The following is an 18,936-nucleotide window of genomic DNA, read 5'->3' on the forward strand; positions in this document are numbered from 1 at the left end:
CACGCATACGTCCACACGGAAGTAATACAAATAACGATTTTCAAAACAAAAGCAGCACCGTTGTATTGCACACTCGACATAGATACTTTTTTAAATGTATTTTGTAATTTATAATTGGCCTCACGCGGGCCGGACAGGGACGCACAAAGGGCCGGATGCGGCCCGCGTGCCGCAGAATGCCCAGGTCTGATCTAAGCCATACATCACCAAGTCCAATGCAAAGCGTCGGATGCAGTGGTGTAAAGCACGTCGCCACTGGACTCTAGAGCAGTGGAGACACGTTCTTTGGAGTGATGAATGATGCTTTTCCATCTGGCAATCTGATGGACAAGTCTGGGTTTGGAGGTTGCCAGGAGAACGGTACATTTCGTACTGCATTGTGCCGAGTGTGAAATTTGGGGGAGGAATTATGGTGTGGGGTTGTTTTTCAGGAGTTGGGCTTGGCCCCTTAGTTCCAGCGAAAGGAACTTTGAATTCTCCAGTATACCAAAACATTTTGGACAATTCCATGCTCACAACCTTGTGGGAACAGTTTGGAGCGGGCCCCTTCCTCTTCCAACATGACTGTGCACAAAGCAAGGTCCATAAAGACATGGATGACAGAGTCTGGTGTGGATGAACTTGACTGGCCTGCACAGAGTCCTGACCTGAACCTGATAGAACACCTTTGGGATGAATTAGAACAGAGACTGAGAGCCAGGCCTTCTCGACCAACATCAGTGTGTGACCTCACCAATGCGCTTTTGGAAGAATGGTCAAAAATTCCTATAAACACACTCCGCAACCTTGTGGACAGCCTTCTCAGAAGCTGTAATAGCTGCAAAAGGTGGACTGACATCATATTGAACCCTATGGGTTAGGAATGGAATGGCACTTCAAGTTCATATGTGACTCAAGGCAGGTGGCCAAATACTTTTGGCAATATAGTATATATTTGTTATATTGTTTTGCTGTGTTTTTCAATGGTTGCTGCTTATTTTATGACCTCAACGCAACTTTTTACACCCCTTGTTTATTTACATATATTTTTCTGCCATGCCTGACTGAATGTTGGATTTCATTTTGGCAAATATGTAAACAGCCACACAAAAAGTCGGACAACTCTAACACCACACATAAAGTGTCATTCCAGGTCGTTACACTACGATTTACCAATCAAATGTGTGCTTATTCTAGTGTCATTTATTAGGAATCTTAATTTATAAATATTAATCATGAAATGCTGTTAGTATATTAAATAAATACTAATAAAAATATATTTTTTACAAACAGGAAGTTGCAGGAATGTACACATGATCCCCTGCTTACATCACATTGTGCAACATGTGAATGTTTTAATGGGAACTAAATGCAATGTCTGAAAGGGGTACAAATTATTTCCAAAGTAGTAGGGATGGGCGATACCACACTTTTAGGATTCGATACGATACCGATACTTTTTCTTGCATTTTCATCGATACCGATACCATTAATTTCTTATTGGCAATTTTTGTCAGTCAAAAATATTATTACTATTGTTATTATTTAAGACAAATCACAAGACAAATACAGACCATTTATACCACATTCATTATGGTCAATATATAATAAAAGTAAAATTAAAATAAATAACATAAATATGAAAAATAAATTAAATATAAACAAAAATATACACATTTTCACTTTTCTTATTTCTCAAAAAAAAAGTCTTGGTAGAAAAAGCTTAAAAAAACATTTATTCATAACAATGTTATGTTTCAAACCTCTTTGTGGAAGTAAACTTATAACACTTCTCTGAAGCAAGGTCAATAATTTCCTTATCACAATAAACTAGGATTTCCTTGTCCTATAAACCTGCATACGAAAGACAGTTCCCTGAGAAAATGAACTTGGAAAAATTATCTACAAAAATGTCTGACACCATCACACCTTTAGTGTACTCGAGATATGTCGTCACACGTCACACTTTACTGAAGTCTCAGATTGCTGTTCAGGAAAAGTAACACCGCTGTCGGCTGGCTGTGTGTGTGTTGCACGTTGACGACGCTCATTCGCTGTCTCCTGTGACGTGACTGGGCCAGCTCTATACTCTGCCAGGTACAGGGGTGTCCCAGCACATAGTAAGTTAAGTAAGTCATCAAAAACATCTGAAAGTGACACGCCGTTTTTTGGTTTATATCGATACTTTTTTCAGAAAAGTGATGCCAAATGAGTAGCGTGTGAGTATCGATATATCGATACCACAGGATCGATACGCACATCCCTACAAAGTAGGACCTCCACCCAGACCAGGGGTCGGCAACCCGCGGCTCCGGAGCCGCATGCGGCTCTTTGGCCACTCTGATGCGGCTCAGCTGCATACTTGCCGATCCCCCTGATTTTCCCAGGAGACTTATGGATCTCAGTGCCTCTCCTAAATAACACCCAGGGCAAATATAATCCTATTTTCACTCTAATTACTAAATTAAGGGCGTGCCCTAATTGCACTGCAGTAATTATCCTCTATAGCATTTACCAACAGCGTGCCAGCCCGGCCACATGTTGTATGTAGCTTTTACTTGCACACGTAGGAGACAGCAAAGCATACTTAGTCATCAGCCACACAGCTTACACTGACGGTAGCCGTATAGAACAACTTTAACACTGTTACGTTACAAATATGCGCCACACTGTGAACCCACACCAAAAAAGAATGAAAAACACATTTCTGGAGAACATCCCACCGTAACACAACATAAACACAACACAACAAATACCCAGAATCCCATGCAGCCCTAACTCTTCCGGTCTAGATTATACACTCCCGCTACCACCAAACCCCCCCACACCCCCCCCCCCCCCCCTTCCCCTCCGTGCGTCGGTTGAGCAGAAGAGTTAGTGCTGCATGGGATTCTGGGTATTTGTTGTGTTGTGTTTATGTTGTGTTACAGTGCAGATGTTCTCCAGAAATGTGTTTGTCATTCTTTTTTGGTGTGGGTTCAAAGTGTGGCGCATATTTGTAACGTAACAGTGTTAAAGTTGTTATATACGGCTACCGTCAGTGTAAGCTGTGTGGCTGCTGAGCTAGTATGCTTTGCTGTCACTTACGTGAGCAAGCTGAAGCTGCATTCTACATGTGGTCGAGCAGGTACGCTGTCTGGGCAGGCTGTAGAGGGCGCCAAAAGCAGTGCCATCACGCCCTGATATTCGAGAGTCTCACGGAAATAATGTGAGGGTTGGCAAGTATGAGGCTATCAAGCGCCATTCATTCACAACTCGCGGGCCGCACTAACATCAAATTTCCATATTAAAGTGCGTGCCGGTGCGTGTGTCTGAGACCCCTGGTTAACATAGCACAAAGCAATTTAAGCTTTGTATGCGGTGTTTTTCATTTTAAAAAAAATTTTGTGGCTCCCATTATTTTTTTTAATTTGTGAAACTTGCCAAAATGGCTCTTTGAGTGGTAAAGGTTGCCGACCCCTGACCCAGACAAACTATACACGTACACATTTCATGAAAAACAATATTTTTTGTTATTGTCATTGTAAGTGGGCCTAAACACTTATATTAGAAATGGAAATGACTGCTGTCATTTGATTATAATAATAATAAGAGAATGTTGTCTGTCTATCTGTGTTGGCCTTGCGGTGAGGTGGGGACTTGTCCAGGGTGTACCCCGCCTTCCGCCCGAATGCAGCTGAGATAGGCTCCAGCGACCCTGAAAGGGACAAGCGGTAGAAAATGGATGGATGGATGGAGATTGAACTTGTTATTTAGTCAGGTTTGGGACAGGTGTGCTGCTGGTGTAGCCACAGTGTGCACGTCTGATGTTGCTCACATGGGCTCCACTCAATGCTCAGGGAGTTTTTGCGTCTGCTCACACACATGGAAAAATTAGAGGGAACATTGGTGCCAATGCAGCTAAAAACTTGTTAATCTGTTTCTAAAGCTTTCCACGCGACACCCAACATGTACAAGAGGAAGAGTAAAGAGATCCGGAGGGAGACGGAGCCGTGTGGTGTCGACTGCTTCCTGTTGCAGGTGTGGCGTCTCATTCGCTCGTTAAAGTTCTGCGCTATTGCTGGGCTAACCGCTAACTCCTCCGCTTCTTCCCCTTTCTGCACTCTGCTGCCCTCTGGTGAAGAAAGGGGCTAAAGAGTTTGTGGATCAGAACATGCTGCGCTCTCGGAGGTTCCGGAAGAGGCGCAGGCAGCACCAGCAACAACAACAACAACAACAGCAGCAACAGCAGCAGCAGCAACAACAGCAGCATCCCGCCAGCTCAAGCTGCCCCGGATCGTCGGTTTCTGCCGAGGAGAGCAAAGATGGAGAGAGTGACGGTGAGAGTGACGGTGAGAGTGACGGTGAGACTTCGTCCTCCTCAGGTAACGACTTTTAAGAGTACTGATGGCCCGCGGGTCAAAGCTATTCCTGTGACTTCCATTGCAGCTCTTGTAGTAGAGAGCAGTGGTTCTCAAACTTCTCTCACCAAGTACCACCGTAATGACCAACATTAAAATAGACTAGTGTAGTAGGAACATAAAACACTGTACTTTAATTAAGTGATTCTTTGGCGTACCACTAGATGGAGCCTGCGTACCACTAGTGGTACACGTACCACAGTTTGAGAATCACTGTTATAGAGGATCTCTGGCTAGTGTTTTTGCATTAGGTCTTTCAAAACAGCGCAGTGTTCTGTCATATAGGGAATTTTGGACTAGCTTTTTTAGTAGGAGGTCCTTAAAACAGCACAGCGTTCTGTTGTCTAGAGGATCTTTGATTAACCCGGTCTTTAATAATACTTCTGTCACTGAGAGGATCTTTGACCGGCGTTTTTTAGCAGGTCATGAGTGTCCAAAGTGCGGCCCGGGGGCCATTTTCAGCCCGTAGCTTGTTTTTTATTAGTCGCAACTTGTGTTGTCCCGATACCAATATTTTGGTACCGGTACTAAAATTATTTCGATACTTTTCGATACTTTTCCAAATAAAGGGGACCACAAAAAATTGCATTCTTGGCTTTATTTTAACAAAAAAATCTCAAGGTAAATTAAACATATGTTTCTTTTTGCAAGTTTGTCCTTAAATAAAATAGTGAACATACAAGACAACTTGTCTTTTAGTAGTAATTAGAGATGTCCGATAATATCGGACATTATCGGTATCGGTTTCAACCTCACGATTCTCCCAGGAGACTCCCGAATTTCAGTGCCCCTCCCGCAAATCTCCCGGGGCAACCATTCTCCCGAACTTTATTGGGGGCGTGCCTTAAAGGCACTGCCTTTAGCGTCCTCTACAACCTGTCGTCACGTCCGCTTTTCCTCCACACAAAACAGTCACATAATATATGCAGCTTTTACACACACATAAGTGAATGCAATCATACTTGGTCAACAGCCATACAGGTCACACTGAGGGTGACCGTATAAACAACTTTAACACTGTTACAAATATGCGCCACACTGTGAATCCACACCAAACAAGAATGACAAACACATTTCGGGAGAACATCCGCACCGTAACACAACATAAACACAACAGAACAAATATCCAGGACCCCTTGCAGCACTAACTCTTCCGGGACGCTACAATATACACCCCCCGCCCACCTCAACCCCCCAAGCTGTGTGCCTTCATTGTTTTTGTAGCTGTTGTTTTGAGGCATGTTTAAAAAAAATAATAATAATAATAATGCACTTTGTGAAAGTCAAAGTATTTCCCATAGTTGTAGTGGCTATTAGGATTATCTCAGGGAGAGCATGTCCCAAATTCCAAGCTGCTGTTTTGAGGCATGTTAAAAAAAATAATGCACTTTGTGACTTCAATAATAAATATGGCAGTGCCATGTTGGCACTTTTTTCCATAACTGGAGTTGAAGTTGTTCTCATATTTTGGAAAACCTTGTTTTTAATTGATTGATTGAAACTTGTATTAGTGGATTGCACAGTACAGTACATATTCCGTACAATTGACCACTAAATGGTAACACCCGAATAAGTTTTTCAACTTGTTTAAGTCGGGGTCCACGTTAATCAATTCATGGTAAAGTTACATTGTTTAATGCATCCAGCGGGGCATCACAACAAAATTAGGCATAATAATGTGTTCATTCCACGACTGTTTATATCGGTATCGGTTGATATCGGAATCCGTAATTAAGAGTTGGACAATATCGGATATCGCCAAAAAATCCATTATCGGACATCTCTAGTAGTAAGTAAACAAACAAAGGCTCCTAATTAGTCTGCTGACGTATGCAGTAACAAATTGTGTCATTTTCCGTTCTATTATTTTGTCAAAATTATTAAGAACAAATGGTAGAAAATGAATTATTCATCTACTTGTTCATTAACATGTTCTATCTACACTTCTGTTAAAATGTAATAATCGCTTATTCTTCTGTTGTTTGATACTTTACATTAGTTTTGGATGATACCACAAATTTGGGTATCAATCCGATACCAAGTAGTTACTGGATCAAAGTCCTCATGTGTCCAGGGACATATTTCCTGAGTTTATAAACATAATATAAATTTTTTTTAAAAATAAAAGATGTTGTGCTAACCGCACTAACCCCTATGCACAGTGGAAGAGGGGTTAGTGCGTCTGCCTCACAATACGAACGTCCTGGGTTCGATCCTGCGCTCGGGATCTTTCTGTATGGAGTTTTCCTGTTCTCCCCGTGATTCCGTGGGTTCCCTCCTGGTACTCTGGCTTCCTCCCACCTCCAAAGACATGCACCTGGGGATAGGTTGATTGGCAACACTAAATTGGCCCTAGTGTGTGAATGTGAGTGTGAATGTTGTCTGTCTATCTGTGTTGGCCCTGCGATGAGGTGGCGACTCGTCCAGGGTGTACCCCGCCTACCGCCCGAATGCAGCTGAGATAGGCTCCAGCACCCCTGCGACCCCGAACGGGACAAGCGGTAGAAAATGGATGGATGGATGGATGTTGTGATGCCAAAAAATATCGATATAATCATAGTAGTATTGACTAGATATGCTCTTGTACTTGGTATCATATCATCAAGAAGTCGCATTAATGGTAAGAAGTACTTTATTTATTATTGGTTAGCTTCAGAATAACAATGTTATTAAAAAGAATAAGAGACTTATTATACTCTTATTTAAAAATGCACGCATTTAGTTGTATTCAGTGTTAAAAAAAATTATATGGCTCTCACGGAAATACATTTCAAAATATTTGGCTTTCAGGCTCTCTCAGCCAAAAAGGTTCCCAACCCCTGCATTAGGCCTCTAAATTGGGTTTCTGTTTTAATGTATGACTATGAATATTATTTGTGATGTACCGTATTTTTCGGAGTATAAGTCGCACCTGACGTGGCGAAGTTGGTAGAGTGGCCGTGCCAGCAATCGGAGGGTTGCTGGTTACTGGGGTTCAATCCCCACCTTCTACCATCCTAGTCACGTCCGTTGTGTCCTTGGGCAAGACACTTCACCCTTGCTCCTGATTGGTGCTGGTTAGCGCCTTGCATGGCAGCTCCCGGCATCAGTGTGTGAATGTGTGTGTGAATGTGGAAATACTGTCAAAGTGCTTTGAGTACCTTGAAGGTAGAAAAGCGCTATACAAGTATAACCCATTTATAGGGATTTCCGATAATATCGGACAAGTATAACCCATTTATCATTTATTTATTATCATTTACCTGCCGAAAATGCATAATAAAGAAGGAAAAAAACATATATAAGTCGCACTGGAGTATAAGTCGCATTTTTGGGGGAAATTTATTTGATAAAACCCAACACCAAGAATAGACATTTGAAAGACAATTTAAAATAAATAAAGAATAGTGAACAACAGGCTGAATAAGTGTACGTTATATGACGCATAAATAACCAACTGAGAACGTGCCTGGTATGTTAACGCAGGCCCGGCCCTAACCAATCTGGCGCCCTAGGCAAGATTTTAGGTGGCGCCCCCCACATCGGCAGTGAAGTGTATATACTCACAAGAAACCGAATACCTTTGTCTTTGACCTTTTTTTTTTTACTTAAAGAAAGCAAATTAACAATCAGAATAGTTAACAAGATAAAAAAAAATATGGATAAATAAATGAATACAAAAAATAAAAAATGAATACATGAAATACAATATTTTTTACATACATAAACACAAAATAAAACGTGTCAACAAGTTGCATAAAATAAATTAAAAATACAATATAAATAAGGCACTGCACAAAACAAGATATCAAACCAGTATGACTTTTAACAACTATATTACAAAAAAAGGGGATCCTACAGAGTTCTCTATTTGTGCTTTTTAATATTGCATTAACTAGAATGACTTACAAATTACTGTGCACCAGGGAGTACTGTAATTACCTAACGTTACATTATTATTTTCCATAACAATTTAGCCCCCTCCACAATATTAACCCGACGTTAAAACAGAACTAGCTATTTATTGATTAGCAATTGCCGAATCATGTAACATTAGCTTAATGCTAAAAAGCCAGGTTACTATCACATTCTGTAACAGACAAATAATTTCATGTAGGCTAACGTTACCTATACCTGCTACCTCTGTCTTTTTCTCGTTTCCCCTCTTCTTTTCTCTTTTTTCTTCCCTGGTCACCTGACAGTTTTGGCCGTTTTGACATCTTGTGTTGATTTTTTGATGTGGTGACGTCCAAAAAGAGTCATGATACGGGAAGGGAGGGGGGCGCACCGTGCCGGGGGAGGGTCATCGTAATGTTGTAACAAATAATATTTCTATTAAATAGGCTTTACTTTGCATTTTAATTAACATGTGATTATTTTATGTATTTAGAAATAATAGTACCAACTTTTTTTTCTTTTTTTTTTTTCCCTCCAACATTTGTGGCACTGGCGTGGCGCCCCCTGATGGACGGCGCCCTTAGCATTTGCCTATACGGCCTATGCCACGGGCCGGCCCTGTGTTAACGTAACATATTATGGTAAGAGTCATTCAAATAACTATAACATATAGAACATGCTATACGTTTACCAAACAATCTGTCACTCCTAATCGCTAAATCCCATGAAATCTTATACGTCTAGTCTCTTACGTATAAGATGGATAAATGAATACAAAAAATAAAAAATGAATATATGAAATAAATTTTTTACATACATAAACACAAAATAAAACGTGTCAACAAGTTGCATAAAATAAATAAAAAATACAGTATAAATAAGGCACTGCACAAAACAAGATGTCAAACCAGTATGACTTTAACAACTATATTACAAAAAAAGGGGATCCTACAGAGTTCTCTATTTGTGCTTTTTAATATTGCATTAACTAGAATGACTTACAAATTACTGTACACCAGGGAGTACTGTAATTACCTAACGTTACATTATTATTTTCCATAACAATTTAGCCCCCTCCACAATATTAACCTGACGTTAAAGCAGAACTAGCTATTTATTGATTAGCAATTGCCGAATCATGTAACATTAGCTTAATGCTAAAAAGCCAGGTTACTATCACATTCTGTAACAGACAAATAATTTCATGTAGGCTAACGTTACCTATACCTGCTACCTCTGTCTTTTTCTCGTTTCTCCTCTTCTTTTCTCTTTTTTCTTCCCTGGTCACCTGACAGTTTTGGCCGTTTTGACATCTTGTGTTGATTTTTTGATGTGGTGACGTCCAAAAAGAGTCATGATACGGGAAGGGAGGGGGGCGCACCGTGCCGGGGGAGGGGCATCGTAATGTTGTAACAAATAATATTTGTATTAAATAGGCTTTACTTTGCATTTTAATTAACGTGTGATTATTTTATGTATTTAGAAATAATAGTACCAACTTTTTTTTTTCCTCCAACATTTGTGGCACTGGCGTGGCGCCCCCTGATGGACGGCGCCCTTAGCATTTGCCTATACGGCCTATGCCACGGGCCGGCCCTGTGTTAACGTAACATATTATGGTAAGAGTCATTCAAATAACTATAACATATAGAACATGCTATACGTTTACCAAACAATCTGTCACTCCTAATCGCTAAATCCCATGAAATCTTATACGTCTACTCTCTTACGTCAATGAGCTAAATAATATTATTTGATATTTTATGGTAATGTGTTAATAATTTCACACATAAGTTGCTCCTGAGTATAAGTCGCACCCCCGGCCAAACTATAAAAAAAACTGCGATTTATAATCCGAAAAATACGGTAATAGCTTTACAGTATGACAGAGCTTTGTGTTGACATTATGAACACAATGAAAATAATTTTAAAGGGAGAAGTCATTAGTTTGGTGAAAATATGTCCCCCGGAACAATTGAGTTGAATAGTCCTTATTTACAGTTTTGCTAGGAGGCTTTTCCATGGTAGACTTTTAATAGCAGTGTGATTCAGACTGAGGCTGAAAGAAGCATCATTTACCCTAAATCCCCACCCCCCCTCGCCCTCCCCTCTCTTCCTGGTAGAAGCCTTTTTAGAAGATGGACGTTTGGCAGGAGATGACGGCCTTCAAGTCAGATTTGTCCACGTCCTGTCCAAGCAAAACAAAGCCAAAGTGCCTCAGCCCCAACACAAACACTTTTGTTCCTTCCCGTCTTCTCCGCCTTTCATTGCTATTGACACGCTCATGTGGGCAACAGCAGGGGGGAGCCCACTTCTTCATCATCGTCTCACCGGTGGTCTCTTATTTTGGGAAATCGCATGCGCCTCAGCAGCCGCTCTCGCGCGTTTAGGGTTAAAGTGTGCGTAAAGGGGAGGGAAGGAGCAAACACGAACAGATTGTTGAGCAGATTAATAAAAATGCTCTGTGACAGAGCACGCGGCTACAGCATTGCTGCGTTCTGCCTGTTGCCAGGCAACATCATGGCCGGCTCGCCTCGAGCTGTGAGAGTGTGAACGTCAGTGTTGAGTTTCCAAAACAAAACTAATAGTCTTGACTGTGTGTGTGTGTGTTTGTGACAGCGTGCATCAAAGCAGCAGCATTTCGTCGCATTAAATTGGCTTTTTTTCCACCGCAGTATGAATCAAATTGTTGGCGTGTTGACCGCATTTTAATGAAATCGTGGCCCTAGCTGGAATCGACGTGTCCACCTGCACAAAAAACACCTCATAAAAGCCTCCTCATTCATTACAACACAACCTAGAATTACATTTTTCTTATAGCACAGTGTAGACACCCGTTGCCAGGTGGTATTCATTGAGCACGCCCGTACTGCACCTGCCCTCATATATCATATTAACAATAAAAGGGCAATCAATGCCCAATGGCAAGCTAATGTGAGTTTGTTCTTTCTTTTTGCAGCCAAAATTAAGATTGTTCTAATTTTAGCAGGTGTACTAACAGCATTAGTTGCTAGGCAGACTTGATGCTACGGCCACATAAAAAAAATTGTTATTGCTGTCCAATTAAACGTTAGTTCTATAATAAGTAGAGATGTCCGATAATGACTTTTTTGCCGATATTGTCCAATTCTTAATTACAGATTCCAAAATCAACCGATACCGATATATACAGTCGTGGAATTAACACATTATTATGCCTAATTTTGTTGTGATGCCCCGCTGGATGCATTAAACAATGTAACAAGGTTTTCCAAAATAAATCAACTCAAGTTATGGAAAAAAGTGCCAACATGGCACTGCCATATTTATTATTGAAGTCACAAAGTGCATTATTTTTTTTAACATGCCTCAAAACTTGCAGCTTGGAATTTGGGACATGCTCTCCCTGAGAGAGCATGAGGAGGTTGAGGTGGGCGGGGTTGGGGGGAGCGGGGGGTGTATATTGTAGCGTCCCGGAAGAGTTAGGGCTGCAAGGCGTTCTGGGTATTTGTTCTGTTGTGTTTATGTTGTGTTACGGTGCGGATGTTCTCCCGAAATGTGTTTGTCATTCTTGTTTGGTGTGGGTTCACAGTGTGGCGCATATTTGTAACAGTGTTAAAGTTGTTTATACGGCAACCCTCAGTGTGTGTGACCTGTATGGCTGTTGACCAAGTATGCCTTGCATTCACTTGTGTGTGTGAAAAGCCGTAGATATTATGTGATTGGACCCGCACGCAAAGGCAGTGCCTTTAAGGTTTATTGGCGCTCCGTACTTCTCCCTACGTCCGTGTACCACTCCGTACAGCGGCGTTTTAAAAAGTCATACATTTTACTTTTTGAAACAGATACCGATAATTTCCGATATTACATTTTAAAGCATTTATCGGCCGATACCGGCAGTCCGATATTATCGGACATCTCTAATAATAAGGTTTATCTTTTTCATTTCCGAATGCAGCTGAGATGGGCTCCAGCACCCCACGCGACCCCGAAAGGGACAAGCGGTAGAAAATGGCTGGATGGATTTTTTTATTTTTTTTTAAATGAAGAAAATACATACAAATTTTAGGAGGTGCATTAACTAGGGGTGTTATGGTACACAAAAATGTTGGTTCGGTACGTACCTCAGTTTAGAGGTCATGATTCGGTTCATTTTCGGTACAGTAAGAAAACAACAAAATATACATTTTGGGGTTATTTATTTACCAAATTTGCAAAATCTTCCACCAAAAATATTTTTCTTAGTGGAATATTTGATGTGAAGTAATCGGAACCTTGGATAGGTCAATAATTCATAGTAACATTTATTTTGATTCAATATTATGTTTTGAGCAATGGCAGTTTGAAAGAGAAAAAAAACAGCTTTGTTTTATTAGTCAACATTGCAACTTTTTCTAAATTACATTTAAGCTTTTTTATTTCACTTTTGTTATGTTTTTCTTTATTTTAAAAGTATTTTTAGATTGTTCCGTGGGCCTTTAAAACATTAGCTGTGGGCCGCAAATGGCCTCCGGGGCACACTTTTGACACCCCTGCTATAGATAATAAAAAATTAATCTATGGATAAAAAGCAGAGCTTGGCGACGCATGCGCGTTTATCATAACTGTCTCGCTCTCTCTGTCTCTGCCCCTCCCTCACCAATGCTGCTGCGTGCACAATTTGTTTTGTTTTTAACCCCTTCTTAACCCTGAACGTACATTGAAAATACACGCAACCCTAACTCAAAATGCCGGACATTTGAGGCATTTAAGATACCCCGCCCTGACAGCCCCGCAAAAGAGGACATGTCCGGTGAAAAGAGGACGTATGGTCAGTCTATCGTAGCCCGTTAGCTGCTAGCATGCCGTGTGTTGTGCCTCGGTGTACATTGTTTACACAACGTGCGTTACGCTACTTAATATGTCCGTGTGGAAACTCGTTCGGTACACCTCCGAACCGAACCGAAACGGTTCAATACAAATACACGTACCGTTACACCCCTAGCATTAACGTGAAGTCTGTTTGTTGCTAGGCAGACTTCATGGAGCACCGGCAGAACTGCACTATAGGCTATAAAAAGATATGGAAAAGACCAAAAGGGATTTTATATAAAAAAACTGATTTATATTCAACTGATAAGAAATGTTCTTTTTAGCAGGCTCAGTAAATACTGCTTAAAAGGGGCTAATTATGCTTTCCCTCTTTGTTGACCTATAAATGTTGTTACAGTTTGTAATAGTATGATAATAATAATTTAAATTGAGCCCTCCAAGCATTTTTGGATCGTTCTTGACACTGAATTTTATAGTATATAGTAGAGATGTCCGATAATATCGGACTGCCGATATTATCGGCCGATAAATGCTTTAAAATGTAATATCGGAAGTTATCGGTATCGGTTTCAAAAAGTAAAATTGATGACTTTTTAAAACGCCGCTGTACGGAGTGGTACACGGACGTAGGGAGAAGTACAGAGCAGTTGCGTCTCCCAGTCATACTTGCCAACCCTCCCGATTTTTCCGGGAGACTCACGAATTTCAGTGGCCCTCCCGTAAATCTCCCGGGGCAACCATTCTCCCGGATATCTCCCGATTTCCACTCAGACAACAATATTGGGGGCGTGCCGGCCCAATCACATGATATCTACGGCTTTTCACACACACAAGTGAATGCATGCATACTTGGTCAACAGCCATACAGGTCACACTGAGGGTAGGCGTATAAACAACTTTAACACTGTTACAAATATGCGCCACACTGTGAACCCACACCAAACAAGAATGACAAACACATTTCGGGAGAACATCCGCACCGTAACACAACAGAACAAATACCCAGAACCCCTTGCAGCACTAACTCTTCCGGGACGCTACAATATACCCCCCCCCCTAAACACCGCCCACCTCAACCTCCTCATGCTCTCTCAGGGAGAGCATGTCCCAAATTCCAAGCTGCTGTTTTGAGGCATGTTAAAAAAAATAATGCACTTTGTGACTTCAATAATAAATATGGCAGTGCCATGTTGGCACTTTTTTTCCATAACTTAAGTTGATTTATTTTGGAAAACCTTGTTACATTGTTTAATGCATCCAGCGGGGCATCACATCAAAATTAGGCATAATAATGCGTTAATTCCACGACTGTATATATCGGTATCGGTTGATATCGGAAACGGTAATTAAGAGTTGGACAATATCGGATATCGGCAAAAAAGCCATTATCGGACATCATCTAAGTGCAATAGCTCGGCAGACAACATGGAGCACAATCACAACTGCTCTACAGGCCATTTAAAAGGAATAAATGTGTTATTGCTGTCCAAATAGTAATACAAGGTGTATTTTTTCTAAATAACATATGAAGACTATATAAATAGATACGAAGATATAATGAGTATAATAATATTAATTCATAAATAACAAGTATGAAATATAAAGATATACATATAATTACCGCATTCAGACATTTTTTTTTTTTATTTCAAAGTAAACAAAAAAAAAAGAGACATGTTTCTTTTCTTCTTTAGATTTATTTTCTCCATAGTAGTAAAGTGTTTTTGTGTGTGTTACAGAGGGCAATTCACGTTGTCAAACTCCTACCAAGCTGCGCCCAGTCGAGGATGAAGGTGTTCAGCATCAGCAGCAGCAGCAGCAGCAGCAGCAGGCAACGTGCTGTGTGGCTGAGTGGAGCGGTGCGGAGGAGTCTCTCTTCAGGGTGCTGCACGGCACCTACTTCAACAACTTCTGCTCCATCGCCCGCCTCATCGGCACCAAGAACTGCAAGGAGGTGAAAGCTCCAAGATAATAATTTTGGTTTTAGGTGATAAGAGATGTTATTTTAACAACACGTGTTTGCTTTGGTTTGTAGAACTGCACACTGTACCATCTTGAAAGCTCTTTCTGATATTTTTACTCACATCTTGACTGTCATATCATATTAAAAACTGTAGGCTAAGGAATTTAGTTTCAATTTCCGCTGTTGCAGTCTACTTGCAATGGAGATAAACAGCGGGGCAGTGACTTAACACATCCAGCAGATAGAACTGCAATGCGCACTAAAACCTGTACAGGGGAACCTCGATTTACAAGCTTAATTGGATCCTAAACACAGTTCGTAAATCGAAAAGTTTGTAAGATTAATCAGATTTCCACTTAAACAACGTAAACATGAGTAATTGTTTGTAGCCTCAGCAAAAGTTCCTATTTTAGCAAATTAATGCACACTTTAAAGACACTGTGTATACATGTGTGTGTGTGTGTGTATATATATATATGTCAAGGTTTCTGTGGTTTATCCGTTATACAGTGTTCAATACTGGGGTATAGCGGAATATACGTTATATATATACATCACATGTGTGTATATGTGTGTGTGTATATATATATATACACGTATATATATATATGTGTGTGTGTGTGCAGTGTTTCCCATAAACTGCCAAGATACCTGTGGCGGTGGGGACTTGGCTATGGGCGTGGATATGGGTGTGGTCACATGACATCATCGAGTTATTTGCGTAATGTACTACAATGATATGATTTTCTCTAAAAAGGCTCAAAAAATGTATACTTACTAATTAATAATAACAGTTTTGTTTTAAACGTCCATCCATCCATCCATTTTACAATATAATTACAACACTTTATGTACATATTTATATACAGATTTGAACAATAAGTTATTAATTGTGGTTCTTACAAAAAATATATCTTATAAAATATAAAAGCTAAAATGTCTCTTAAAGCTTTGCCCCTTTAATTAGTGCATACTAAATAATTTAACTTTAGCCTACTACTACAACCATATTATTTACCAGCAACATAAAGTGAAACAGAGGCAGGGGTGTCCTGCCACAGTCAGTAACAAATAAACAGAAAACCGTAGTGGTCAAATACAAATAAGGCAACAAGAGAAGTATCCTACACTTCTCTTTTGTAAAGTAAATCTGAACAGCCTATATGGGCATCTACATCAACTATATGATTTGCCTGAGAAGCTGGACAGGACAAAAAAAATAAAAAAATAAAAATTTTTTTTTTATTTGTGGCGGACGTAATTCTTTCGTGGCGGGCCGCCACAAATAAATGAATGTGTGGGAAACACTGGTGTGTGTGTGTGTGTGTGTGTGTGTGTGTGTGTGTGTGTGTGTGTGTGTGTGTGTGTGTGTGTGTGTGTGTGTGTGTGTGTGTGTGTGTGTGTGTGTGTGTGTGTGTGTGTGTGTAGGGGTGTGGGAAAAAATTGATCCGATTTGAATCGCGATTCTCACATTGTGCGATTCAGAATCGATTCCCATTTTTAAAAAATTGATTTTTTTTTTTAAGTATTTTTTTATTTTTTAATTATTATTAGTTTTTTTATTTATTTATTTATTTATTTTAATTAATCAATCCAACAAAACAATACACAGCAATACCATAACAATGCAATCCAATTCCAAAACCAAACCCGACCCAGCAACACTCAGAACTGCAATAAACAGAGCAATTGAGAGGAGACACAAACACCACACAGAACAAACCATTGATTGATTGATTGATTGATTGAGACTTTTATTAGTAGGTTGCACAGTACAGTACATATTCCGTACAATTGACCACTAAATGGTAACACCCGAATAAGTTTTTCAACTTGTTTAATTCGGGGTCCACTTAAATTGATTCATGATACAGATATATACTATCATATATACTATCATCATAATACAGTCATCACACAAGATAATCACATTGAATTATTTACATTATTTACAATCAGGGGTGTGGGGGGGGTAGGATATGGACAGCAAGTAGTGGACATAGAGAGAGAGAGAGAGAGAGAGAGAGAGAGAGAGAGAGAGAGAGAGATCAGAAGGCATAAGAAAAAGTATCTGAATTTGATTGTTTACATTTAAATATTAGCAATCCGGGGAGGGTGTTAGTTTAGGGTTGAAGTTGCCTGGAGGTGAACTTTTATTGCGGTTTTGAAGGAGGATAGAGATGCCCTTTCTTTTATACCTGTTGGGAGCGCATTCCACATTGATGTGGCATAGAAAGAGAATGAGTTAAGACCTTTGTTAGTTCGTAATCTGGGTTTAACATGGTTAGTGGAGCTCCCCCTGGTGTTGTGGTTATGGCGGTCATTTACGTTAAGGAAGTAGTTTGACATGTACTTCGGTATCAGGGAGGTGTAGCGGATTTTATAGACTAGGCTCAGTGCAAGTTGTTTAACTCTGTCCTCCACCTTGAGCCAGCCCACATTAGAGAAGTGGGTAGGAGTGAGGTGGGATCTGGGGTGGAGGTCTAGAAGTAACCTGACTAGCTTGTTCTGAGATGTTTGGAGTCTAGATTTGAGGGTTTTGGAGGTGCTAGGGTACCAGGAGGTGCACTACCAAAAGTAGTGAAACAAAAATGAATATTATCAACAACAGTATCAATATTAGTTACAATTTCAACATAGCAGTGATTAAAAATAACTCATTGACATTATCATTAGACATTTATAAAAATAAAAATAAATGAATAGTGTCACAGTGGCTTACACTTGCATCGCATCTCATAAGCTTGACAACACACTGTGTCCAATATTTTCACAAAGATAAAATAAGTCATATTTTTGGTTCATTTAATAGTTAAAACAAATGTACATTATTGCAATCAGTTGATAAAACATTGTCCTTTACAATTATAAAAGCTTTTTACAAAAATCTACTACTCTGCTTGCATGTCAGCAGACTGGGGTAGATCCTGCTGAAATCCTATGTATTGAATGAATAGAGAATCGTTTTGAATCGGGAAAAAAATCGTTTTTGAATCGAGAATTGTGTTGAATTGAAAAAAAATCGATTTTGAATCGAATCGTGACCCCAAGAATCGATATTGAATCGAATCGTGGGACACCCAAAGATTCACAGCCCTAATATATATATGTGTGTGTGTGTGTATATATATATATATATATATATATATATATATATATATATATATATATATATATATATATATATATATATATATATATATATATATATATATATATATATATATATATATATATATATGTATATATATATGTATATATATATATATATATATATATATATATATATATATATATATATATATATATATATATATATATACAGCAAGTGGAGTTGGAGCCTTCTGTAAGTCTTCTTTTTTCTTTCCACATCCTATGTGTGTTTTGACTTGTCCCAGGTATACGGGTTTGCTGCAAAAGAGGTCCTCCTCCATCGCGTGCCGCTGGAGGATGGAGGCATCTCTCCGCAAAAGAAGAAGAGGAAACACAGGTAAGCTACACTCTTCCATGCACCAATGCAACAACATGCAAAAAACAGTTTTTTGTTTTTAGGGAAAAAAAGATGATGTAACAGTTTTGATCAGGGGTGTCCAAACTTCTACCTAGGGCGAGCGACTGCATACTGAAGGATGCAGGTGCACCATTTTGATACATTTTGTACGAAAATGATGCTAAAACTAACCTATTGTAAGTGAATATATGCTAAACTAGCTGAATCAATCATCCACATCTTAGCTTTTTGTGGTAGGTGACAAAGAAAATCAATTATTACGCCAACTAATACTTCTCATTAATAATTAATGACCACACTTTACGGGCTATAGAGCACACCAGTATTTAAGCCGCCCATAAGCCGCAGATATATATACTAAAGACTTTGTAAATGTTGATTTGACATACCTTAATTGTGTCCAAACGATGCCTGTA

General features: G+C 39.6%; 1 protein-coding gene across 1 annotated transcript in view; it reads left to right on the forward strand.

The window, feature by feature from the left end:
- The window catches only part of ezh1 (enhancer of zeste 1 polycomb repressive complex 2 subunit), an 83,426-nt gene that overhangs the window by 19,359 nt on the left and 45,131 nt on the right, over positions 1-18,936 (forward strand). The window contains exons 9-12 of the mRNA XM_062050024.1: positions 3,908-3,999; positions 4,103-4,343; positions 14,786-15,000; positions 18,408-18,499. Coding sequence (XP_061906008.1) covers positions 3,908-3,999; positions 4,103-4,343; positions 14,786-15,000; positions 18,408-18,499 — 640 coding nt within the window. The remainder of the gene's footprint in view (positions 1-3,907; positions 4,000-4,102; positions 4,344-14,785; positions 15,001-18,407; positions 18,500-18,936) is intronic.

The sequence above is a fragment of the Entelurus aequoreus genome, linkage group LG06, assembly GCF_033978785.1.
Source record: "Entelurus aequoreus isolate RoL-2023_Sb linkage group LG06, RoL_Eaeq_v1.1, whole genome shotgun sequence".
Lineage (NCBI taxonomy): Eukaryota > Metazoa > Chordata > Actinopteri > Syngnathiformes > Syngnathidae > Entelurus > Entelurus aequoreus.